General features: G+C 36.9%; 1 protein-coding gene across 1 annotated transcript in view; it reads left to right on the top strand.

The window, feature by feature from the left end:
• Positions 1–461: 461 nt before the first annotated feature.
• The window catches only part of FGF14 (fibroblast growth factor 14), a 137,619-nt gene continuing 110,633 nt past the window's right edge, over positions 462–27,447 (top strand). The window contains exon 1 of the mRNA XM_067289698.1: positions 462–654. Coding sequence (XP_067145799.1) covers positions 462–654 — 193 coding nt within the window. The remainder of the gene's footprint in view (positions 655–27,447) is intronic.

Below are 27,447 nucleotides of genomic sequence, written 5' to 3'. Positions count from 1 at the left end.
GAGAGGAAGATTGCTCTCTCCAGATGCTGATTTCTGAAGCACTTGGCAATCACCGGGCGGGAGCCTGCGAGCGGCGGCGGTAGCCGCGCCGGCCGCGGCGATGGCAGCGGCGGGCGAGCGGGCGGCGGCAGCCCGGAGCTGAGCGGCAGCGGCGGGGGGGAGGCAGGGAAGGAGGGAAGGGGCGAAGGAGGCGACGCCGCCGGGCCGGGCCGGGCCGGGCCGGGCCGGGCCGGGCCGGGCCGGGCGCGGCGCTGCCCCGGGCGCGGCGCTGCCCTCGCCCCGCGCAAGCCGCCGAGCAGGTGGCCGGCGGCGGGCGCCCATGCGGTGACCCGCGGGGCGGCGGCGCCCAGGCTTGAGCCCGCAGCAGGCTCCCGCTCGCCCGGCAATGGGCGCCCGCCGGCGCTGAGCGCCCTCGCCGCCCTCCCCCGCGCCCGCCGGCGCGGCAGAGGCAGCGACCAGTCATGGCAGCGGCCATCGCCAGCGGCTTGATCCGGCAGAAGCGGCAGGCGCGGGAGCAGCACTGGGACCGGCCCTCGGCCAGCAGGAGGCGGAACAGCCCCAGCAAGAACCGCGGGCTCTGCAACGGCAACCTGGTGGACATTTTCTCCAAGGTCCGCATCTTCGGGCTCAAGAAGCGGCGGTTGCGGCGCCAAGGTGTGTCCGTGTGCCCGCGGCCCCCCGCGGGTGCCCTGCGGCGGCGGGAGGGGAAGGGGGCAACCTGTGGCGAGCAACCGCTGGCGGCCGGCGCCTGCCCAGCGCTGTGGGAAGCAGCCCTTTCCCGGGGGAGGTTTGGGGTGTCCCCCCTCCTTCTCCCTCCCGTCGGGCTCCCTCGGCTGGGCGGCTGCCCGCCGGCGCGCAGCGCTGCCGCGAAGCTCCCGCCCGCCGGCGCCTCCGAGCCCGCTGCGCGGAACGGGCCTGCCGCTAAGGGTCGTCCCCGGCGCCCGGGAGGGAATAACGCCGCACTTGCAAACAAATCCACGCGGTCTTGGAGGAGCAGTTTATTTGGCTGAGGAAGCTGGGGTTTTGGAGGGTTTTTTGTTTTGGGTTTTTTTTTTTGAGGTGACAGTAGTGAGTGGATTCCGTGGTGCAGAGAACTGCTGGCGATGCGCGTAGTAAATTGTGGTTATTATAAGCCCGTATCAATGCCTTTCATCTTTTCCTTAAAGGACAAACAGTGCAAAGTGCTTAAAGCTTTCAAGTGTCTGGCAAAGCAACCTGAGGGGACTGTCGCTGATGACTCCTTTTGTTAAGCTACCTGCTTGTTTCTTACACATAGGCTAGCCGTACCATAAGGTTTCCCCTCCTAGCTGTTGTGTGGCAGAAGATAGTAACTTAAGAGTTATGAAAGTAAGAAATATGTCATAGGTGGCATGTTCGGGAGTGGTGTTACATATTGGTGAACACTGCTTGCATATCAGTTTATGTGTCTGCCTTCCAGCCGCTTGCATGGGGTTAAGGCCTCTAATATGAACGAGGAAGTTTTGCAGACGATTTTTCGTCATAGTAGTTAATAGTCCGAGATGTCTAAATTAAAGGAGTAACATGATTGCATTTTATCAGTACTTTGTATTACAGCCCTAGAAATAAAAGGAGTTAAATGGTGTAACAATGACTTCTGTAGTTTTTTGCGACATTCAACTCAAGTTGAGTTCATTCATTCAACTCTAAAGTGTTCAGAACTGGTGAGGACCTTATTTTGTACTTATCCTCAGAAAACAAGTAGTTATAAAACAAAAGGATGCATCATGAAGATTGAAAATCCTAAGTATAGCTCAAAACATAGATAATATCAATCAATGGCCAAGTAAAAGCAATACTCTGTTACATTAGAGAATGCCACCATGTGTTGTAGTTTGGTATGTATATCTCCTACTTAATTTAGGTTGGAAAATAATTTTAAGAAGCATAATTAATGATCTGTCCTGACTGAGCTCTCCTCCATTTTTCCATGTTTCATATTTGAAATAGCATAAATTGCCAAAATCCATACAATCTTATTTTTACATGGCTTTATTACTATCAGAATTATTTCTTAAAACTTCTAATATGAGCTAAATCTTGCCATTTTTAGGTAGTACACTGATATAGGGGAAGATGAGATATAACATATTAATGGCAAAATCTATGCAGGCTTATTTTTAGGCAGTCTGCGTGTGTGCTTAAATAGAACATTGGAGTGTTTGGTTGATAATGATGGATTTAGCTGTGTGATACTTGTTGATGAAAACAAGTTCAGGAGGTTTGCTAACTGAACAATTGTTCTAGACCACCTGTGCAGTCTTGTTCAGGAAAAACTCTGTATTTGAACTGTGTTATGATTTGAGGAGGCGATGACTGCCTCGCAGCACTGAGGTGCCAAACATTTCCTTAGGTAGGAAGAAGCTTAAGAGACTTCTGAACTCATCCTTCTTCATTCATTCATTTCTCATAAGGCACCTTGTGACATTCTCAAATAAGGCAACTTAGAGTATAGCTATAGGATTACAGTAAACTTGACTGTAACTCTTACCACTGAAACAGCTGATTTCAGTGGGAATAATCAGAACAAGGGCTCAGTGGGAATAATCAGAACAAGAGCTATTCATGTAAACTCTGCGGTGTCAAACCCCTTAGTTTATTTTCTCTAAGAATCCTTCAAATGGAGACATGGCAATGTTTATCCATTCATTTATGTTAAGGTCTCAGAATTAGAATTACTGTTCATCCATAAAAATTCCTGCTGAAAAAATACAATCATGCCTTTTACTGTGAACGTTCATGATACATAATGTGATACATGGAGTACCTGTGGATTCAAAGTTGCTTGCAATTTAGGAGGGAAACTGAAAAAACAATCAAGCAGAAGTCATTAGTAAAGCATCTTATGCAGAACAATTTAGAATGATTAATCATTGTGAAAAGCACATTTTATTAAGTTGAATGTTCCTTATATGAGCTACAAAATGAACATTTATTCTAATCTCTTTCTAATTTATCTAAAATGTGTAAAGTGATTACTGAATTCATCACTGAAATTTATTGTTAAAACCTTTAAAATAAGTCTTTGCCAAGCAAAATAGAAGACATTTCAAAACATCTGTTGTCAGAAAAGTACTATAGAATATTTACAAATAAACCTTACATGAACGATATACCAAGTGTCATGAGAACCTTGTGAAAAATGTCCTAACGGAGATGCAATGAGCTATAATACTTGGCTTGTTCATACATTTCAATGGAAGAGTAGAATGTATATAAAATATTAGTTATGTGTAACAGCAAAATCTAGACTATATTACTCATGGAATAGAAAAGTGTTTTCCTTTGTAAACTACTTACTTATGAAAAATAAATGTCTTCTCATCTTTGAAATGGTTAGGCAGCAGAAATCAGTGATGCTATTTTTAAAAATCAAAATACATGTTTGCTTGTGCATATGCATGTGTACATGTGATATATATTTATATGTACATGATGTATGCATGCTTACAAACATGTTAGCAAACTTTTGAAAATTTTCTTTATTTTTATTCTTGTCTTAAAATGCCTATTAGTACTGCTCTTGTAGAGTGGCATTTATTTGTGGACAAATGAAGTTATTATGAATACATAATATGCTGAAAACATACATATTCTCAACTGAATATACATTTTTTCTAGAATTAGAAGCAATTTTATGTTCATGGTCCTTGCTTTAGGAACCTACTGAAATATCAACAATAATATATTTTGAGGGACTAACGTTCATGAAGGATGGCATTAAAGCATTAAAGATACATACAGGAGGTCAGGGTAAAGGGTAATATTTTTATTTGCTTAAGTTTGGTTTCAAAAGACAGATGCAATGGTGGTTTTAAACACCTTTTCTAATACTTTGATTAATGAATTACATTGGTAATCAAAGTGATTTCTGTGGGAGACTTGCCTGATAAGCTATTGAGTTGACAAAGCCACTTTCATGCACCAGACAGCTTTGATTCATATTGTTTAGTATTACAATATTTCAAATTTATTTCATCTTCATCTTATTCTGCCTGTCGTTTGTTAAAGAAATCATTGTCATTAATTTCCAGGTATTCATGAAGACAAAACCTTGCCTGACATTGCTGCCAGACATCAATCAATTATAAATCAGCCCATGTTTCTAGGAGGAGGTTGTTCAGTTCTAAGTGTTTCCCAGTTGCTGCTAATATAATCACAAATGTTCACAGACAATTGACAAGATTTTGAGGTCTTCATGCAAAATGTATCTCTATAACCTGGGACTAAGCAATAACAAGTAGAAAATAAATGTCAGGACCTTATCTCATGCAATTACAAATTATAGATTGAAAAGGTATATATGTCACTACTGCAGTCCTAACTTCTCTTTAGCCTGTATTTTCATGTAACAAATCTAGATTCTCTGCTAATCCAAAAAATTGGCATTTGGTTAATTAGGTCTCTTGAGATTATTCTACTGGAAAATGCCCAACATTTAAATGTATTAAAAATCAAGTGTGAAGTTTACAGTTTCTCTGTGAGTTCATTTCACATTTAGACTTCTAAATTTATACATACAGTGTATAAATTTTGAAATGACTTGGCTTCTGATTTTGTATATATTAATATTAATGAGAAAGAGAGACCCAGGGAACATGTTCAGAAAATGCATTGATTAGATTTTATTGCATCTACAAAGGTAATTTAATTCTCCAAAGAATGCATTTTTGGAAAATTCCTCGGTATATCAGATAATGTTTTGAGGCAGATGTGGGAGTGGCCCATAATGTCTGATGTAAAATAATTCCCCGGGTACATAGTGCCTTAAGTAGTTTTTAGTTCTCCTACATGTGGAATGATATAAATGGAACCGAGAGATCTATACATGCGTGTGTACATGCCTCACTTCCTGAAACTTAAGCAACTGTGTACAATTCTAGTAAGTTAACTCCACTCTTGGATCATCTGGCTTCAAAGTTTCAGTGGACCAAAACCTGTAGCTGGGCTTTCCTATGTGAGTGTCTTAGGAATTATTCTTAACAATTCACTGAAGACCACAGCTACCACACTGTCTAAATGCAAGACTGTGTATTATGCCAGGTGTTTAGCTCACATTGCTAATTCTCAAATATATTTTTTCAAATGAATATAATTCACCCTCAAACCATTTGGAACTATAAAAATAGTCTTAATAGTATGTGTAACAAAATTCATTTCAGTTTCTTTTTCTTCAGTGTTGCTAATCTGTTTGAAAGACGAAATGAAAATGTATAAATATGCTGTTTCTCATGTAAAATACTGTAAGCATATTTAAAAATAATATGTAAAATGTGTGGTTTGCTGGACTGAGTGTCAAGGTTTCTCTTCCAGGCAAAGTACTTCACATAGCATCTGTGCTTGCTAAGACAGCCTTTATAGCGACGGGCTGCAATTCTCTTAGACTGGACTGGTTTTGGTGCCTCTGAAAATGATGAATGACATGTTTTTGAGAGGAAATTGGAAAAAAAACTTTAAAATTGTAATATAATCTTAGAGACTATGGATTTTTAGGAATATCTCAAACATGGATGATAGAAATGTGGGCATTTAACATACAGTTAGTACTGTACTAACGTTATTTCAGGATTTCAGAATTCTTGTATTTTAACGTAAAGCGAGTATAAAAACTCAGTTGTAACCACTGTATATCTTAAAATATTATATTAAAAGTAGAAATACAATAATTTTACAGAGCAATATTTTAACATGTGTTTTCTAAATAGTCTAAGGTTAGTAATAGTTGCAATTTCAGATCTACTTTCTTAGAGGTTTCATAGTTGTTTTGGCTTGAATTCCTTCCTTGTTTTATCTGTAAAGTATTGGGGTTTTTTTGTCTATTCTTTCTTCTTCATAGGCATTGCTCTGCATTTATTTATCTCAGATATTTTTCACATCAGATTGGAGGAAAGAAAATTTCACTTTTCCTATATACAAACACTTCTTTTCACTCCCTTTCCATTGTAATTGCAGATTTAACTCTTCATTTGTAATAAATACTTTTTTGTGTGTGCTCTTACTGGAATCTCCAAAGTTTGAGCCTGCATCTAGTGATCTTTTTTAGAGGTGTATCAGTTATTGTAGCTATTAAACTTGCTATAGAACTAAATTATCTTGTTAATAAAGATATTAAGGACATTTCAGTGTAGAGGTTACTGATTCATAGTGTTGTAGTGATAGAAATGTTATAGGTAAGGTCAGGTTTCTATGCTGTATTTAAAGACAGAATTCTGTCTTTTTGCAATATATAATCTATTAGTGGACATTTTATTTTCTCAGGGTACCTAAGTCTGTTAATTTGAATTAAACTAAAAATGAGTGCTTAAAACCGTCATTTTGAATAATGACTTTTCAAGTCACTAGCCTAAAAACAGCAGTAATGAAAATAAATAGAGAGCTAACACTCAAGAAGTTTATTGCAGAAAACTTTACCCTTAAAGTCTTTTAATTTAGGTTCTAAGGATAATTTAAAAATGTGATGATACTCAAAACTGTGAGATTAGGGGCCCATTTTTCATAATGAGTAAACAGTGGCCTATCTTGCTTGGTTACATATAAGCTCTTTTTTAACTTTGGCAAATTTGAAATAGTTAACGGATACATCGGAAGATATACCCCAATGACATATGGTGCCATCAGCTTTTTCTGAAACCTTTTGACACATTCTTGTCCTCAAGAGTTAGTGCTAATTCAAATCTTATGCTCTGTCATACACTAAGTGGTGTGAAAATAGAAAGAATAGATGGTGCTATGTTCTCTGGTAGAAGAGGATGGGAAAATTAAGAAAGCTCTAAATTTCTCTGTTAGGACCTTAAATCAGCAACCGGTCATTACATTGTAGTTTCCAGACCATAACAGTTCTGTAAATTAGAGTTCAGTTTTTTCATTTCAGCTATATAAATCAGACAATAACTTAATAAGATTAGGTTTCATTCTTCCAATATAATTTTCTGTGGGAATGAAGGGACATATCCTTTCCTGGTGCTAAAAAGGAAACGAGCTGCATTTGCTGCCAGGATTTAGCAATAAATAATTTGAGCAAGTCAGAGAGACAGACAGGAGTCAATCCTAGGATTCATAATTTCTGGTTCTGTGTTATAAACTATAGACAATTTCAGCATATCCTGAAACAGGTGACATTATTTGTGTTTAAATAAATAAATAAATACATAACCAAATAAGGTGAAGAATTTTGGTATTTCAAAAGAAAGCTAATGAACATAAGATTGAAAGAAGTAAATGATAAAAGGTTGATACAAAATTTAAATGTCTGGACTATGTTGAAAAGAGTACAGAAATCTTACTCCCTCATGATTTTCAGGATTCAAGGTTATATTTTGGTTACCATTTCATAAGATGTTGAGTACAAGTTACATAAACATGATATTGGTTGTTTCAGTGGGTTTTTCATAATTGAAAACAGAGAAAATTGACTGAAGTGGGAATGTAAAGTATAGCCTTTCTCAAGGATAAAGGATAATCCTAAGGATTTAACTAGTTGAAACAATTTAATTAAATCCATGGTCTTGATTCTAATCTCTCTTGTCCAAGTGTAGATTTTTTGAAGGCATTGGAGTTACTGTGCCATAAAACTTCTATAAGTTGAATAAGAATTGGGCTCCTGGCTTGCAATAATCAACATAGATGATGGAAGTCAGCATTTGTTTAAAATGTTAAATTAAAGCATTTTCTTTCATATCAGAATAATTCAGCATTATGAAACACACGCACACAGTTTGTTTGTTTCTATAGAAGTTAAATTTTTTTAAAAAGTTAAAAACAAACAAAAAATCCTTCATAAGTATTTAACTGTCTATATTTATTTTGTAAACTCTATTGTATTGCTAAAACAGTAAGCATAGCTGCTGCTGCTACTACGTTGGTACTGCAAAGTGTGGCTCCAGAAAACATTCATTTGTGATTGCTAGACTATTTGCAGTGTTTTTTGGAAAAATGCAAATGAGAGAAAGGAAGTAGTGATTTTTTTAATCAGCCTGCATTTTTTGCACGTCCATCGTGTAGGTAAACCTGAATGGAATTTCATGTCCCAGTGAAAAGAGACTTTTCAGGCCTCAGGGCTTTTTTGTTACTGAATTTCAAAGTCCTGCTGCAAAGAACAGATGTGGTAGACTTCTCAAGAAAAGGTCACCAGATTTCTGCACAGTGGAAATTCTTAAGGAACCTAAATGTAGGAGCTGCTACCAGGCTTCTCCTTAATGCAGTAATACATTATAGGTATTTCTAGTCTGGTTTTGATGAGAATACACACTCCCTTTCTATTATAGAGAGGCTCAGTTCCTTAGTTTCCTAAAACTAGATCAGTAGATTTTTTGCTAAATAAATACTGTGCTTTTATTTGTAATATTTGCTGTAACCTGAACAAAAGCTGTCTTTGAAAGGCAACAATTTGCTCTCAGACTTCTATGATCATAAGTATTGTATTTGTGGTTTATATATACATACATATTTGTAAACTTGATACATCTAATGCCCATATTTGTGTAAGTGCTCTTCTTTAAGAAGCATATTCTATAATGAAACAGTGAGTACTTCAGTAACAAGAAGTCTGTTTAAGCATGACACATTTTCTTTGCAAAATCTGTAACCAAAGTTTTCATATAACAGCAAACTTAATTTTTATGAGTAGAACAATGTGTGTGACGTTTATTGATAATTCACAAATAATGGTCTGTTTGCCAGAGTATAAATAAATTGGGCATTAATATTTTTATTTATTTTGGGTTTTAATCCACAACCGTTTCTTCTTTTTGTGTTTAAGAACAATTTTATACTAAACAGGTATGTTCATGTGATGAAGCAGGGTTTTTTCCCGGTCTTTCTTGTAACCTTAACTATGTAGTTAATGGCTTATAGTTCATTACTTCTCTAAAATCTTGCACTGTGTACTGAGCTTTTAGTTATTCACACACTCACTGGTATATGCATTGTGAATGTCCCAGCTTAAACAGGTGCTCCTGTCATTTCCGTCTGTATAGTTTATGTGTGAGACGTGAGTTCCTCTACCTTAATTAGTCGTTTGTATCTCTTGTTCACTCAAAATTCTGATGAACTGACAAGTTTACCACTGTAATCTGTATGCCAGCGACTGTGAAATAAATGAACTATTAAAATTCATTGCTCTATTTTCTTCTTTCATTTTTCCTGCTATGTAATCTGAACAGTTCCTTCTATGTAATCAGAACAAATGCACACAAAGCGTAACTGTTTTGTTCCCAATAGCATTTTCAACAGTGTTATTTAAGCCAAACAAAAATAAAATTCCAACAACTATGTATAGAAAGAGATTTGCATTGCAGGATGGCTTTGCTGCAGCTTTTTGGATTTTAGTGAGGATCCCGTTGCATCCACTGCAAGTCTTGTCTTATCGAAGCTCTGGCCAGGCTTGTATCTGGGGGTATACTTATGGCGTCAGTCCTGAAGATGGCCAGTGTTTGCAGGTCTGTATATGTATGTTTATAGGATGAAGATCTAAGTACAGTTGTCTGTTTTTTCTTCTTGTCTTGTATACCGATATAGCGATAACGGATTCCTCCTGCTTCTAATTCCTTTTCAGTATCTTATCAATTATCTTGGATAATGATTGTGTCAAGAAATAGGATTAATTGTAAAATAGCACAAGAAACTTTAGTAATTTTTATATAGAAGAATAACCCTAGGATCCAAAAGTTGAGAGAGATTCACTCATGTTGATGCAGGTAGTCTGAAGAAATGCAAGCCTTCGATGTTTTTAATAAATATTCTTGAACTTAGCTTGCATGTGTTTTGATGACTTGAACATATATATGTATTCCTCCTAAGGAACTCATTTGAAAATTATTAATAGTAGACAATATACATGATAGCAGTTCTCCCTACCAAGCAATTTATTTTTTGATCTCTGTAGCTTTATTTAAATACTTGGTTTTTGTCTTTATCCCAAACTCAAAACAGGGTCTGATGCACAGATGATTTATATCTTTTTTATAAATGTTTAGAAACATAGACCATAGTCTTGACTTCATCACTAGCACAGTTTGGCTTACCTAAATTAACAGTCTGGATTCTGAGAACTCTTTTCCTGTGTCTGTAGGCTTTTCCTAAACCAAATGAGAAACCAACTTCCACCGAGCCTCAGTAATGACTTTTTTATGACAATGTTTAAGGAAAAGGAGATGAAATTCTTTTTGAATTCCAGCTCTAAAGGTTGAGTGCCCCAACATTTGCAATTTGTGTAAAAATAAAAAAGTTAGCATTTTAATCCTTTTGTGGATGTAAATTTATTCAGCAAATTCTGTTGTCTAAATAGCTTTTATGTGTTAAACAACTGTGAGGTTGTCATATTATTAATCTGATAACAGAGAGTTTTTGATGTAATATAGTATCTTCTTTATCTTTTCATCTTAGCACATGATTCTGGAAATCTTTATAAAATTAATATGTAATGCTACATATAAAAAGTATTCTGTTGCTACTTTTTTGTAAAATGAACAAAAAAGTTATGCATCTAAATAAATCATAATAAGGAGTGGATGGCTCAGATTTAAATGAATTACGACATTTAGAAAACCTTGAATATTACTAGCAAGCAGACATCTTTGTTGAGAACTGGTTAAGATATCAATCACTATAGAGAGCTGACTCCAAATCACAGAATTAAAAAAAAAAAAGGAAGACTAAGCCACACAGTTAACCATACTGTCTAGTTCTCTACTTACAGGTATTTACAACAGCACTCTCAGACTTTTTTGTGTCAAAAGTTGTTAATAACTGAGAAACAAAGATACATCATGTTTTCCACACAGTTAAAAGATACTAATATCTAGTGTAGGTTGTTTGAATAATCTGGTTAGAGTTAAACTAAGGTATGAACAATCAATTTTATCTCACAGTGATGACGCGCTAGCAGAATCAGGCCAATAGCCCATCTCAGGGCCACTGTAGCATCAAATATCATTCAATCAGTCTGTCATCACCCTGCTTACCAAGATCTTACATTGCAAACTGAATGGCTGAAATGAACCAGTGACAGAATCAAACATATCTGTTGAATTATTAGGGTAGATTACTAGTTCATTACATGTCCCTGGGCAGTGCCTACTCTTAAGTTTGTCATGGGTAAGCAGTTAAAAATTCAGGGTCAGACTCACTAAAGCTCGCTGCTTCCTTGCGATGTTCCAGTAATAGCAGCTAACAAAACCATGGCTGGAGCAGCCCAAGTGGCACAAGTATGAGGAGCGTAGTGAATCTTATCTTAAAATATAAATTGTTTATGCTTAAAGATTCTTAACACTGTATTTTTTTGCAGCTTGTTGTCAGCTTCACACAGTACCAGTGTTTTGGTTTCCATATTTGGCATTTGTTTTAAATATAGTGAAGGATCTATCTCTCTTAGGAAGATAAACCTGTTTTCTACTCTTAACTAATGAGTACTTAAGGTACTCATTAATATAAGTAGTTAAGGGTGGAAAGCATTGCTAGTATATGCTTGATGCTGTTATTCCAAAGGCATTTACTACAAATTTTGGCTAAACTTAAAAATAATTCCAAACATGTTAAGGAAAGGATAAGTTAAATGTACCTAAGTAACCTGACTAGAAAGTTAAGTATTTATAGATTAAATGGATTTGTAAAGAGAATATAATTTTTAATTTTTTAGTTTGTTCTCTTGTAACCTTAATTTCCATCTAGGACATAATTAAGATTGTTTGGAGTAATATCTTTGAATTTAGGCTTCCTACTCATGTAAGCAGTGTGATTAACTTCAGCCCCTAATTGCAGTGGGGAAACTAGCAACAGTTGCAGCTGAGGCAGCATAAGGGTTTTGCTTCTTTTTAGATATTTGTGTTGCCATTAATCATATCAAGGATGACACACACTACTAAAGGCAAGACTAAACAAAGAAACAGGCTTTAACTGGTGTCTAATTTGTTTTATTCTGTTTTCTATTAATATAAGCTGCAGATAGTTGTTGTTTGTGTAATCATTTATATAGGTAATGGTTCCAACTGATTTCTAGATAAGTTTGTGCCGTTATACACAAAAAAATTGGGTGTATGTTGTTTATTCTCCAGAGCAGTTCAGATGTGACACCAGAGCACTAATGGTGCAAGTCTCATGCTCAGTCCAATAGATTGTGACATACAGAGTTCTTTTTTAGGTATATGTCATAGCTGTGTAGGAGGTGAAGAAATGTTTCTTCACTTCTGCCATAGTATCAGCAAAGTCTCGCGCAGTGGCTCTAATATGTTGACAGCTTGGTGAATCCTGAGTCCCTCCATTCGGTTATGGAGTTGAATTTTTCTCCCCGTGAGGTTATTATTATTATTATTTTTAAGTAACATGAAAACTACTCAGATTTGGACTGTACTGCCTACTGCCATGGAAACAGAAAAGTGTCTTTAGGGGACAAACACTGAAATGCCACTTTTTTTTGGTCTTGTATCCCTTGTTGAGCCTTGAGGGGTTCTGGAACATTTTTGTGATGGTTATGAATTGGACCTTGGTCTTCCTGAGTACTGGATGCAATTGGACTTTCCCCCTTTTGAGTGTGTGTCTGATTATGTTTATTCTCTGCTTATAGAGAGGCACTGGGTCAGTGTTTTTTAAACAATTGTGAGGCAGTTGAACAGTGAGCTAACTTTGAACATGAGCAGTTTGGCTATTTATTTACTTGTATCTAAGCTTCTGTTCTGAGGGGATTGAATAGATTTTCTTTATTTGGGGTAATTCAGCCTCTTTATTTGGAGCAAGATAGAAATTTTGCTATTTGCATTCCTACAGGGGAAGGATAAATATGAATTGCTTTAGCTTTGAGAGCCCTGTGCCACCAAGTTTAGTTTACTTGCCTGTAAACTTTGGCAGAGATGCTTTTGCAAGGAAACAAACATCCAAATATGTAGTTGTTCAGTCTTGCCATTGGGAGTCATGGAAATTTATGCTGTCATTGGATATATAAGGCTGAAGGAAGGCTAGCAGTGACAAGGTTGGGCTATCGCTGATAGCCTTGAATCTCACCTCTTGCTCCAGTGGGAGCCATGAAATAGATACCATGTAGTTTATATGACATTTAGGCTTGAATAACTATTTGTCTGCAAATTAAATCAGATAAACAGTAGAAGGGAGAAAAGAACTCATTGTGACTTTGCTAGCAACAGGATGCAACTGTAGTCTGTAACACATGTATGGATGTAACAACCTTAGATATTACGGTTGCTTTGCATGTTTAGGTGACTGACTGGGCAAGGATGCAGAGCACACTGGAACTTGCCTAAAAGCTTCTGCTTGGAAATCAGAGTACAAGTAATATCAACATATTAAACAAAGCTGTTCAGAAAATAGCTTTTCTGTCAACTACCAAAACAAATTGACATTTAGGTTTGTGAGGTTTTTCACTGCAAAGTCTGCTATGCTTTCTATTTTGTCAAAATAGCATTTCCAGTCAAAACCTGTTTTGACATGCACATGATGACTGGGCTGTACAGTATAGCCATGTTGATCAGTTACCTCATTTTCTGAAAAAAATAGCTAGCTATACTTATTTTGCGCCATCTAGAAAACTACAATAGTTATACAAGACTTATTTAAAAAGTACTCTAACCAGAAATATTTAACATTTAACTTCTATTTGATTAGTTCTTTGATGCCTGTTTTCTGCCATGATCCTGCAATTTCATATATTAAAACACAACCAAAGGGAGTAATAGCTGGTTTGGGACTTGCTACCTAACAGCAATGGTGTAATTTCTGTCAGTAAAATACAGCTGGTAGCAAAGTCAGGCTTTGCTATGAGTAGAGAGACATTTAATGATGAACAAAATAGAGGTGCTGAAAACCAGACCAACTCTGAACTTTACGACCATCCCTGTATACCTCACTGTATTTCACTGGGTTTATTCTTCTTACAGCCTTCCACTGTTAAAATAGAGAGGTAGTTTGAATCAATTGCAGTTCCATAAAGGGAAAATGAAATGTGGTCAATTGGTTCTGGGGTTATAAGTCTGAAACCTGCTGATGACTGCAGCCAGCTTTTGTACAGATTTTGCTAAACAGAATCAGAGACTTTGGTTCCATTTCCCTGATTTCTGTACATACAAAAGATATGTCTGTCTTTAAAGACTGAGGTTTAAATTTTGGCATGTGAAGCTGCAGAAGTTGCTCCTCTTTCTGAGCTTATCACTGGAACTAACAAGCAAGGCCTTAAAAAAAACAATTATAGGACATTAGAAGCAGCACTGGCAGGAGTATCTGCATGAACAGATTTTCGATAAGGAAAAAATGCATTTTGCACTGTGCAAAAAATACATTTCTGTGCATTAACTGTCGATGATGCCCCTCTGGCCTTGCTTACATTTGTAGGTTTTAGCGGTGCAGCTTTAACGATGGAAACTTCAGTGCAGCTAATGCTCAGGAATGACCTTGTCCTCTATACCTATACCTGACCCTGTTCTACACTACTCCTAAAATGTACCAGTGAGGAATCAACCAGTAACAATTGTTAATATATGCTTGATATGGTCAATGCTGCTGAGTTTATTTTTATTTTTTAGTTTGCCTTAAGGCATACATGGTGAGCTAAGTGGCATCTTACATGAGGTAGGGAATATGGCACTGCCCAGAATTCCCTAATCATCTGTAATGGGTTGCTGTCATTTTCCATAATATCTTTCCATTTCCAGGCTTTTTTCTTCTCTGACTCCTTCTTTCCAAACACACCGGTCTGATATTAAAAATATACTGTTTGATTATTGATCGTCCTTAGTAGATGTGGGTTCTCTGTGTTAGAACATGAAGGTCACATATTTCTAGAGAGGGAAAACTGAGGGAAGACAGATAGATGTTGCTATAAATTGCTGGCATGGCATAAATTATCAGAGTGATTCAAGAATGGCGGCTGGATTCACTGATTCGGAGCAGGGAACCCCTGCAAGCTGCACAGTATGTAGTAAGTGACAGTAAAACCTGTACAATGCAGTGAGTATTTTCTGTAAGTCATTTATTTTAAAGGGAAGGGGGAAGGGATATTCTCTATTCTTTGGAGATTTGAAGGGGAAAAGTAATATCTGTGGGAATGTTTGCATTCTTCTATTTGTGAAACCAGGGTGACTGACCTTAGTACTAATTTTACAAACTTTGAGAAGAAAGTTATAACAAATGTATCTTTCCCAGTAATCTTGCAGATATAAGGTCATTTACTTCAAAATAAAATAAGACTAGAGATACATGCTGCTGTGATAAAAAGCAGAGATAATTCTGTCTTTCCAAATGATAAAAGCATCTCTGAAAATACTTCTTATGCTTTACCTTAAAGTTGAACTGAAAATGTGTCTCCTTTTAAGTTCACATTCACTTTGAATATAAGAAAAATACATGTGGGGTCATTAAACAGCTTTGGCCTATTGCAAATAAATGCTGGAAGGTTTCATTTGAACTGAAGCTGTTTATAAAAAAAATTTCAGTGATCATAGTATTATTTATCTTGTGAAAAATCAAGCTTGATTTAAAATATAATTAAAATCATTCTTTCAGTGGAAGTTTTATTGGATGGGTACTAAAATGAGTCATGTTCAGCATCCAAAGAAATTTTGGTGGATAACATGGGTTTTTTAGCATGTATTCTTAGAGGAGTTGTATTATCAAAGATAAGCAAATATGCTAAACTTTTAACATTGAGATACAAATATACGAAGTTTAACATCAAGAGTTGTGTTGGTTGGAATGTGCTAATCATCATTATAAGGAAGCAGAGATAAATATTGTACATGGTTTTGCAAAATGAGTTAAGAGTATGTTTTCACAAATTAGATAGTTTCACTGTCTAAGATTTATTTGGAGCAGCTGAACTGCAGGTAAATTTTATAGGGGTTTGCATCACTTTGTGTTTTTATGTACTTACACTGGAGTGATGACTGGAGATAAGTAGGCCTTACCTTTGCTGGAAAGGGTGAAAGGGCGCATGCACATGTGTGTTGCATTTGAGATTTTCTGTTGCTTTTGTAGCAGTGATGCAATCCTACCATAATGAATAAGAGATCCTTTAGAAAAACAGTAATTTATGTAGTGGCTTGTTGAAGTGACCTTCTGTCCAGATATGTTCAGTTGTGTTTTGTTTTGTTCTTTATGCTTGTAAAATAATTGTTTTGTTTTAAAAAATGAAGCAGTCCTTCAGGACTATGTATCATCAGGGGAAGGAGAACGTTTTTTAACTAGGTATTTTAGGGTAAGCTAATAAAGTGAAATTGCCATGTGTCTGCAGTAACACATGTTTCTAGACAGATGAGCTACAGCTTTACTGTCCTACTGGTACGGGTTGTTAGACTGATAACGTGAATTTATCTGAAACTATTTTACTATTCTGTCAGGTTTGGCCAAATCTCAAACTTCCATAAGAACAAGATAGTTTTGTTAAAACTTCTGTTAAAACTCTCCTACCATATAAAAGGTTCCTGTTCACTTTGATTCAGACAGAAAACCTTTAACTTACATCTGCAGTGAGCATACTGATCGCCAGGCCAATAGTTGTCCTTCGCGAGTAACTGATATTGTTTTACCCTGGTCTGTTCTCTTTCTTTAGGAAGGCTTTGTTGTTGGGTTCATCCTGAGATAGAACTGAAGAGCTTACGTCTAAAAAAGTATTTCAAGATAGGAAAGTTATTTCCTGCTTAATTCTAACCATGAAGCCTTTTCAAAGTGCTTTGCAGTAGTCAGATAAAAAGTGACTGATAATTATTACCAAAGTCAGGACATTACCAGAGAATGCATGGTGGTGTGGAGTGATGGCAGTTGTAGGACACAGCTGTTGCAGAGCTGGAAGCTCAGTCCTCAGTCTTTGTTAATGGGCTGAAAAGAAGCTGAGGATCACTGCAGAGTGCAGGAAAATTTGTGTTTCATGAGATGTTTCTGAAAATTTGCTAGATTTTTTTCCCCCAAAAAAAATCAGTCAGTGTTTTAGAAGTATTTTCTGCTAAACAAAGACATAGATTTCATCCCATTGAGGTTTACTTTATCTATTTTTCCATACCCATATGCTGATTTTGGACACAAATTGGGCTAGCTGAATACCTGTGGCACTATGGTACACTGTGGTAATGCTTAATTGTCTGCTTTATGCAGTCTGCTTGTTGCTGTCAAAAGATCTCATGAACTTGTTTATTCTAGGGACAGCATAAGATAGATATCAAGTAGGATCAGAAAAAGAATTACTCGTCTGGAATGCTACAGTTGAAGCATTAAAAGCAGATGCAGATGTGCAGATGTGACATTAAAAGCAGAGGTTCTGTTTCCCTCCAGGTGTATCTTCTCACGAAAAGTCTTAGGCCTACTTAGAGCGTGCAAAGACTGACATTAAAATGCTTTGTGACTTTCAAAGAAGGTAATTCCCCTGAGAAATTATTTATTCTGGACTACACATATCCAGTAGCTAGCATGAATTGGTGAAAGTATAATTTTAAAGTAGATTATTTTTTCTGTAATTGTTTCAAAACTGGTTACAAGACTTTTTTTTTTTCTTTTCCCCCAGCTGCCTTTATCAGTAGATATTAAAGCTCTGGGGGAAGTTGTTATAAGCTGTCACTCTGCTACACACATAGAAGGCTGACTTTTCTAATAAGTGATGGGTATTTTTGCTGTCATCTGTTTATTTTATTAATAGTGACAAGCCATTTCCTCTTCCTTTCACTTACCCTCACTTTAAATTCCTTCAGCAAAATCCTTCCATTTGCCTTAATACTTGGGATTAATATTGTCTTGTTCAGATAAATACACTCAATTTAATGTAAAATTCAGGGTAATAATTTGTCTCTTACATGCCTGTAAACAGTGGTTTCTGTCTATCCAGTTGTTATCTAGTCATGTCTTTTCCAGGCAGAGCAAATCCTTTTGTATGGCCTGGTAGGACCATCTAGATCTTGGATTAAGACACAGAAAACCTCATTTCTGTTGCCAGTTTGGACAAACCATCCCTCTTTTTTGCTTGTTTTGCCACCTGTAAAGCGAGGTGGTGCTGATCCCTGTTGTTTAGGCTTTGCCTGGAAAGCTGCTCGAGGCAGGGTGTTTCTGCTATAACTCTGCAATGTCAGGCGTGTGCTCGTCGTCCTCCCGGAAAGTTCCAGAATGTTCCGGAATAATCTGAGCCCTTTCCGGAAATGGTAACTTTGCTAGATTCCTAACATAATATTTATTCATTTAAAGTTTGCAGAATGTGGTGATCAAAAGAACACATGCAAAACCTTGTAGATACCAAGGATTTTGCCCCAGGTATACCAGAAACAACCAACCTTTATTTCAAGCCCAAATAATAATTTCAGTGAATAATTGCAAGCCCTTTAAGATGTTTTGTTACATAAAAATACTCAAAACTAATCATGTTCTAAAAACAACACATGCAAGCTGGAAATACAAAGGCCACTTGTTCTGTGATTTTTGCCAGAGATTAAAAGCTGATGTGAGGTTTTCTTTGCATCAGAATAGGACTTCTAGAGATTTCAGGGAGAAGCAATGGAAATTCTGTAGTGCATTGCTCTTTCTCAGTGTGTGACGCTTTCCCCAAAAGGAGGGTGTAAATTTTGTTCTTACGAGACTTTGAATTTGGTAGTAATATTCTGCTTCCTAAATATCCCTGTGTTTCAGAACAGGGCATACTTTATGATGAGTTCTTAGGTTTTAGGTCTTTTTACGTACATCAGAGCTACTCTGGTAAGTGAAACTAGATGCCAAGCAGAATTGGTCCCCTTAGCAGAACTCATAACAACAAAAGAGTCTTCAACAACATGTTAGTTTAACCATACTGCTCAGTGAAGAGGGAAGGGGGTGAATCTAGAAGCAATTGTGGGGGGAAAGGAAAGAAACTAGAAGCAATTCTGGAGTAAGTCTTTTATTTTCAGATAGATATTTTCCAATTTTTATTATTTTTCCAGATTTAAAGAACTTTTTATTTCAAATTGTCAATCAAGTTAATTTTAAAATAATACAATTAAGCATGTAGTTTACCATGAAATGAAGGGTTACAAACTATGTGACTTACAGATGATTTGTTTGTCTTTCGGGGTGACCCAATATTTTGTCCATTTTGGAATTGCCAGTGATACAGCATTGTTAGCTTAGGACTATTAGAGGAGAATGGAAAAGCTTTTAATCCATTCTTTTTTGCTTTTTATTTCAAGGTTTTTCTTTTTATCTCAGTAAAAATTTACAATTTTGTTGCTGTTGGCTTTAGAAACAAAGGCCAGTCCTCATGCTTCAGGTAGCTGCTGATGCTTTGAGGACTCGGATACAAGCCCTATTTCTGTTGCAAATATCTGGAGTTACGCTGTTATTTGCTTTAACTTGCCTCATCTCACTTTAGACATCTTTCTGATGCACTAGGTTCCCGGCATAGTTTATGACCTTTCTGAGAGCAAGTCAGTGCACTCATCTCAGAAACCTGAAGCTATTTGTGTCGGTTCTTATCTGTAGGATGAGCTGATAACAGGTCTCTACTTCGTTGTTGCAACAACACCTTCCAAAAGCCAATAAAAAATTCTGCGATGCTTTGATAATACAGCAGCAAAGGCCATGTAGCTACCTTAGATAGGGACTGGCCCAATATGTTCAGGTTTTTTATTGAAACCAAAGCCATGGCTCAGCTGCTTTCCAGTGTTTTGCACTTCCTTTGCTGTGTTACTATACTCCCTAGAAATTGCTGAAGTGATACTCTGATTATAAAGTGGCAGATTTCTGGCTTGTCCACAAACTATGCACCAAGAAAACCTGCTGTAAGTTTTGTATCGCTCCATGGCTGCAGTGCGAATGCAGGTGGTGACTGGAGAAAGAAGGGAGGGTGTTTGCTGCGCAGGTTGCTGCTGTCGTGTCAGTGGGAGCACGAACAGTCAATCAGTCAGGGGCATGAGAGCTTTTAACTTCTTCCCTTTCCTTCTCTTTCTTCTCCAGTAAATCCACACTTTGCATACAGCTAAAAATAAGTTCTTAAAAAAAAAAAATCAAGTGTAGCCTATTTGACAGGGCCACTGACATGGATTTTAATGAAGAACTTAATAAAGTGTAATCAAGGCCCATATATGCCCCTCCCATCTGTGTGCAGAGTAGGGAATTTGGCTTGTATGTCAAATATGAACAAGGTTAATGTCAGAGATTTCTGCTATATTTTAGTATAGAAATGGAGAGCTACATCAAAGGCCTCTGAAAAAAGAAACAAAGACTTCAGATGTAATGTAAGCTTTATTGCAAGGGGAGCAGATTCTTTTTGGACAGTTTTCTGAATTAGTAATAGCTTTTCTGTTTGTTTTTTCGGGCTGCACTTCAGGGCTGGAGAAATTTTAATTTATGTTATACCAGCAAGTTAGTGCTAAGTATTTTGTGGTGTTACATTATATCGCTTATAAGGTGCATGTAAATATTGCACTGGACATGTGTTATAATACTAAACCATATAATGTGTCATCTGTGATATGAAGCACTAGCAACATCTGTGGTTAAAGGTATTATGGAATAACCCTCAGAGGGTGCCTCCAACAATCCAAGTAAGAGCATGTGAGCATTAGGAAATGAAAACAGGGCAGGCAGTGCTTTTTTACACTGTGTTGAGTCAGCACAGGGTTTTGAAGTTAGTGTGCCAGCGTGTTACTGTGCTGATGAGAGCGCAGCCACACAGGTGTCAGCCGAGTTCAGCGCTGCGCTTTGGGCTCGGAGCTACATATCCCACGCTGAACTCCCCATGAGGAACGGCAAGCCGCGGTTGAACGTTCGAAAGTTGAGATGCCGGATCGTGAACCTGAAGAAAGCTGAGGGGAAGATTCAGTCAGAGGCTGTCATTAAGACATTATTACTGTATAAAAATTGCACCAGTGGTTATAGCTGCTCAGCGATATCCACTAATACCAGTACTGTCTCTGGAATGTCACTAGACACTAAAAAACCTGCTATGGAAATCCTGGGGATGAATTCCCAGCTTTTCAATCTCTAATATTTTAGCTTCAGATAACACTTAAGTTGTCAGTATAATAAATGTGCAGGAAGCGTAAGAGATTTAAAGGGAATTTAATATTAATATTGAGAAAGATTGTAATTTGTTCTTTAGAAGCATACCTGTTCACTCTCTTGAGTACTGTCTCACACAGTAGAGTCCCAGTCTTTGTCGGCGTAACAAGATGCTCCTGCAGTCTCTGTTGGGATTGCTGCTGTACAAATAACTGAACCTGGAGACATAGAACTGATTGGGAATGTTTTGATTAAAATATTTTTGATTTCTATTTAAAACATGCTAGTTGAATGTGCATGCTCTGTAAAAATGTTCAGGATGAGCTTCTAAGTAAAAAGGGTGGAATGGAAATGCTGGTAAGAGACAAGTCAATAGCTGATTGTATAGGATGCTAACCAAACCAGTTCAAAATCAGTTGTGCCCACACTGCTGCATTTTTGTAAGATAGGTGGGTCTCCTAGCACAGCATAAGAACCTAAGAGTGGTTGTCTGACTCAGACCACAAGTCTAGTCCAAACAGAATAGTCTGATGGAGGCTGAAGTTGATTCCTAGGGAGGAAAGGCTAGCCCAAAACTTGGGAACTTCAGTGTCTCCAGAGGGTGCTCCAACAGTGCTAACCAACCCCTGATAGATGTATTGAGTGAATGTGTCTTGCATAGCTGATATTTGTGCTTGTTAATAGGTTCTTCTGTGTGTGATTCACTTAATGCATTTTTGACCTTTCTCTTAAAATGAGTGAATCACACCTAGAACTGCCTATTTCAGGATTTCTAGTTCAGGTGCAGATGACCACACCTGGTCAGAAGAATCTCACTTGTTATGTCTTTGGAAGACACCCACTGCAACTTCTGGAATTTGCCTCATTTAGTATCTTCACACATGTAATTGGGCATCTACAATTGATTGAGAGATAATACCAGACTTAATAGGGAATGATTCTGATGTAAGTGGTTTTGGCCAAGTAAACAGTGAAGGGAGGCGCCATCATTGTGGAAGTGTTGTGGCTCAGCAGACATGAAGAATATGTTGTGGGTTTTTACTCATCTCAGGAGAAAATATACATTCAGAACTGCCATGGATTTTCACGCTGACTCACTACTCTGCAAAGTCCACATGAACGCTGATGAAGTTTCTGGTGGCTTTGGGATGTGCTGACACAGTTGTCCGTATACAGCTAGAAATTAAAGACTGCATTTTATTTTCTGGTAGCTACAAGGTGGAATTTGTATCTTTTGTGATGGCATGGTCAGCACACAGAGAATGTGAGTGTTTCCATAAGTTTCTGATGGGAGGATGTATGTGATTGAAGGCATATTTGTTTAAGTTTACAAGGTAGGTTTTTCATGTTTCAATAAGGTTAAGATATCATTTGGGAACAGGCAGGATGGCTACCTTCTTACGTCCTTCTGACTGCTCCGCATAGTTGGAGATGGCATAGTTGGGAGAAGATGCTGGACAGCAGAGTACAGAAGGTAGGGAGTGAAAGACAGGATGTGAGAAACAGAGCAGATATTTGGGAGACTCTTAAAAAGTTCAGGAGGTAGATGTATAGACAGTTCTCCGTGCTGCTAAAGAGGAATTATTTCTTAAGACCTAGAGGGTGCTGGCCTAGAGGCAAAGTTGGATGAAAAAAAAAGGTCATGAGGTCACCACAAAAACACAGTAGATAGGATGAAATATTTGTTTTAAAACTTATTTCTTTTCTATTTCACTTTCATATATCTATTTAAAAATTATTTGTTTTAGTTTGTGTTCTAATAAAATTCAACTTCAAAGATTTATAGCCCTTTTGATGTTTTTTGAGGTATTTGGGCAGATCTGCATCAAAACATTGACCAATTTAGAGCTCCTCCAAAATCTAGCAGACTATTATCTTCATGATCTTGTAAGATTTTATAAAATGCTTTCATTTTTTGTAGATGAACAATAGTTACCATCTTTATTTCATGGTGCCAGTGAGGGGCTGGGATCTTCCTCCTTACTGACTGTCTCTGTCATAACATTAAAAGACTCAGAATCAGAGGATTTACTCCTAGATATACTTTGTTTACGGATCAGTTCAGTTGATCTGGACTGTTTCTGCTTATTTTCCAGATGCTATGAATATAGTTCTGGTTAGCTTCTAGTTGGTAGCTAAATCACTTGGACTAAATAGTCTTTCCCAGAAAGCCAGAGTAATCTAGGTGGGACAATGCTTGATTTTTCTCTAGTAGCATTAGGTGGCCTCAAAGGAATTTGCCCCTTATATCAATTCTCTTGCTAAAGTCTTGAAGCAAGAGTTGCTCCAGGGAAACAAGGTGGCGATGCTTCTGCTGAGTTGCCTGGAAAAGAAATTGCTGAGTGACCACCTGTAGCAGTTTTCCATGCTCTGTCCCTTATCACCAGTCTCAAAACCTGCAAATTCCTTAAAGCCCAGCTCCTGGAGTCATCTAACTTCATAAGAGTTTGCTTTCTGCATGTTCCTAGTTACTCCTAGCAGGAGTAGCAGGGGAGACAAAAAACTCTTGAAGTCATGGCCCAAGTTAACCTTGAACTCAGAAAATAACCAGGAAGTACCTGCAGTAAAGAGATACTGCTTTGCAATACAGAAGAAGTAAAGTCCCTTTAAAAGTAAAGCCAAATTTTATTACTGAGTTCTCTTTTTCCAGGAAATCAACCTGCAAGATCTGTTAGTTTGGGCAGACAGGCTATGCCTTCTTTAGTGAAGGTGAAGCATCAGTCTAAAGAAAGGGTAAATTATTTTTTTTATTCAGAATATGTTTCTTGATGATGATAACCAAATTAGTTATTTAAGAGTTTCCAATATTTCTTTTTAAAATTAAACTTACACAAGAAATGATGTCATCACAGCTCCCAAAGTACCAGATATTTACAATTTTCTTGACCACTGTTTCATAATTGTAATTCTCAATTAGAAATGGAATAGACTATGTTCTTAAAGTGCAGGGGATTATTTTCTTGTCTCACTGGCTGAAGATCAGTTTTCAAAGCTGCTTCCCTTAAGACTTCCATTTGTGTTTAATACCCTAGATTATGAGGTCTTGCAGTTTATATGAGGTTTTGCATTTTGTATGTTGAGCAGGATTCTTGTCCCTTTCTTACAGGAAGGTGTCGGAAAACTTGATCTCAAAAACCAAAACAAAATGTGAATTTATTTCTTCCCTTTCCGTCCCTTTATTTTTCTGAATCTTTGCAAATACATGAGTGCACGAGCATATAGTAGAACAAAGTATAGGAAAATGTCTACTATTCTTAATAAGCCATTTTCTATAACTCATGACATTTATTGGTGTATCATCTGCAAAAAAAAATTCGGTAGATCCTTGATTATACTTTTTTGGTGATACTGCCTTGCTTTGCTTTCCATTGCTTTTAGAGATTTCAGAGATTAAACTGAAAATAGCAAGCCTTTGTGAAAGAGCAAAGGAGTGTTATAAAAATGTTAAATAATTATAAATGGTATTACATGTTTAATGATACACAAATATTTCTTAAAAGCTTCCACGTGAACTAATGCCAGTGCATTCATACTTTCTGCACAAATAAATATTTTTCTAAATAAATTAGATATTTTATACATGGACTGTGGTTTGCAGTGTTAATATCTGACAGGACCTATGCAATTCTGCTTTATATAGAAACAATAAAGTTAATTCCAATAGCAAATTTGGAAAGACATTTATTTCCCATTCAGAACTGATAATCTTATCCATTCATCCTGACCACATATCTTTGGAGTCCTATTTATAGTCTTCAGAAATATTATTGGTTCATGAAGAGGACTGAAATGCAATTTGCATTTAACAGTTTCCATTTTAACAGTTTAATTTAACAGTTATGTCTTTTAAATGAATCTGTTTAGACAATATTGGTGAATGATGTGGTTTCATAGCGAGGATTTATGTGAAAGCATAACGGTTAAATAATAACATGGAAATTGCTCAACTAAGGAAGAATTTGACTTTTCTTCTCTTTTTCCGAAGTTTTGAAGTCATTTTACTGATCCATATTTTTCATAGTAAATGCTTTCTGTCAGGTATAAAGAAACCAACTAAGCCATGTGGATTTTTGTATATTGTTTAAAGCTAAATTAAACTTTAATTTATCAGTTTTCTTGGTACTTCTTTAGTTCATTTTTAGTGATTTTTTCAAAGTATCTAGCAGGTTTATTTGTCTTTGTTCACAAACTTAATCCTTTTTTTATCAGCAGTTTACATTTGTGCTCTAAGTTGTTACTTCTGATGATAATGAACAAATAATCAAAACTACTGTTCTATTAAAAAAGGAGGCACAAGTGATTCTGTTGGCTTTCTGATTTATGCATTTAAATTTGCACTAATCTCATCTGAGTCTATGAAACTAGAAAAGCCTTTTATATTGGTCAGCTACCAAAAAAAATCTGAGTCTGCTCTGCAATGACTGTGACATATATTGCAATTCCTAGTTGTCACTTTGAAAACAGATAAAAATCTTCTTTATGCCAGTTCGTTGACAGTGCAATTTGTCTTTTTGCCTACACTGCTAATGCTAGTCAGTAGAAATAAATATAAAATTTCTTGAAAGTAATGCAAATGGTTGCTTTCAATATTTTGTGCTATTGGCATTAGCAAGAAATAAAAGTAAATATAATACATTGTGTTCTTGTAATGCTTCAGCACATTTCAGAGTGAAATTGTTGCACATCTAAACAGAGGGAATACACTACTTCATTTTGTATGCTTTTATGTATTTTGGCAAGGAGTAAATGAAGTTAATAACAAGTTAAGGACCCCTGCCACTCTGGATTATTGAAGAAGCTTCCTGTATGTAACAAAAGAAAATGAGTGTGGTTCAGAACTTAATACTTTGCTTTGCAAATTATCCTGCTATCCTCTCTCCAGTGAGCATTGCCATGATATTCTGGAATACTTTTAAATTAGGTTTTTGGTGCTTTCCAAATTAAATCCTAAGTCAGCTTGTAAAAAATTTTTTTTTTTCTTAAAAAAATTATTAGAATTTAGTTTTATGGGGTGTATTATGAGATATAGAAAATGTTAGTATTAAAATCAGAGAGCACTAATGTATATGTGTCCACATTGTATTATTTCCTATTGACCCACATGAGAAAGTAAATACAGCATGATCAGAAAATTTGAAACATTGACAGGCCAAGCTAATACGACAGTCACAATAATGAAGAAGTTAAGAGTATATAAGGCTTTTGAATGCAAGAGCTGTATCATAAGAACAGCTGAAGAGATCAACGTTCTAAATACAAGAGCATTTTGGCTTTAGATGCACACTGAGGATTTTATCACCTTTAAGTGAAGTACTAAGTTCTGCATTTGAATTTCCCTTTGACTACATACTTGTTTTAGGAAGCTTCCTTTTGTGATTGTGTAACCACCTAAGACATCAGAGGATCCTGGCCTACATTTTTTTCCTGGAATGATGATGCAACACTCATGGGTTTGCCTCAAAAACAGACAAAAGAGTATTTTATAATTCTTTGTACTGAACGTACCTCTTAGACTACTGCTGGAAGTAAAACATAAGCAGCAGGCTGGAGAAGAAGCAAGCTTTTGAAAACTGGGAAGGGAGTTGTAGAAGGAGCTAGCAATACTTTAAATAAAGAATCTAAAAAAGGGAAATGCGTTTTATGTAGGATTTGATGCCTTCTTCTGGAACCATGTTACCTAGTGGTAAAAGGTTCCAAAATACTGACTAATACTGACAAATATTATGAATAGTAAATGGTTGAAGTTATGAATCTTGTCATTAATGTGTTTCTGTGTAGAAGTCAATGAGGGGCTAGAGACTGACTTAAGCTATGATCTAGTGGATAGGCTCTAATCCCTCCCTTGGTGGACATTTAATTATCACACAGAGTAGAATGGCTTCGTCAGGAAAGACTGCAGTTCTAGTCCAAAAGACTAAACAACTGTGTTGTCAGGGTACTCCTCTGTGAGAAGTCAGAAAAGCACAAAAACTGGGCTTTTATATATACCAGACCAGTGCCCTAAGAATGAAGTGATAGATAGGTCTAGAGGGGGTGTGACATGTCTGTATTTTGGGTAGGTGTTCTGGTGTTTTGCTTCACAGCTTCACAGCAAATCTGTAGGAGGTTTTGTTTGTTTTTATCCTAATACTGAATATTTTTGATATTTTAGGAGAAGTTTAATAGAGGAGGGAGAAGGTTTTTACAAATATTAACCATAACATCACAGAGCAAGAAATGAGAGTCAGCCCATGGTGACTATTGAAGTATCAGAAAGCTTAAAAAAGATGTCTGATTTATTCCGGACCAGCAGGAATGATGTTTTTAGTACTGAAATATTGAAAGATAAAAACTACAGGGGGTAAATGCAAGAATAAATTGCAAGTAGAAGATGACAGACCCAGAACTTCCTGTTGTTAACATGACTTTGATGCTATTCTATATGGGGAGAGCGTACCTCTAAATATTATCTTCCCTTGGGTGAGGAAGAGGAGATGCTAA

This window comes from Apteryx mantelli, chromosome 1 (assembly GCF_036417845.1).
Source record: "Apteryx mantelli isolate bAptMan1 chromosome 1, bAptMan1.hap1, whole genome shotgun sequence".
Lineage (NCBI taxonomy): Eukaryota > Metazoa > Chordata > Aves > Apterygiformes > Apterygidae > Apteryx > Apteryx mantelli.
This window is presented reverse-complemented; position numbering and strand designations above follow the sequence as displayed.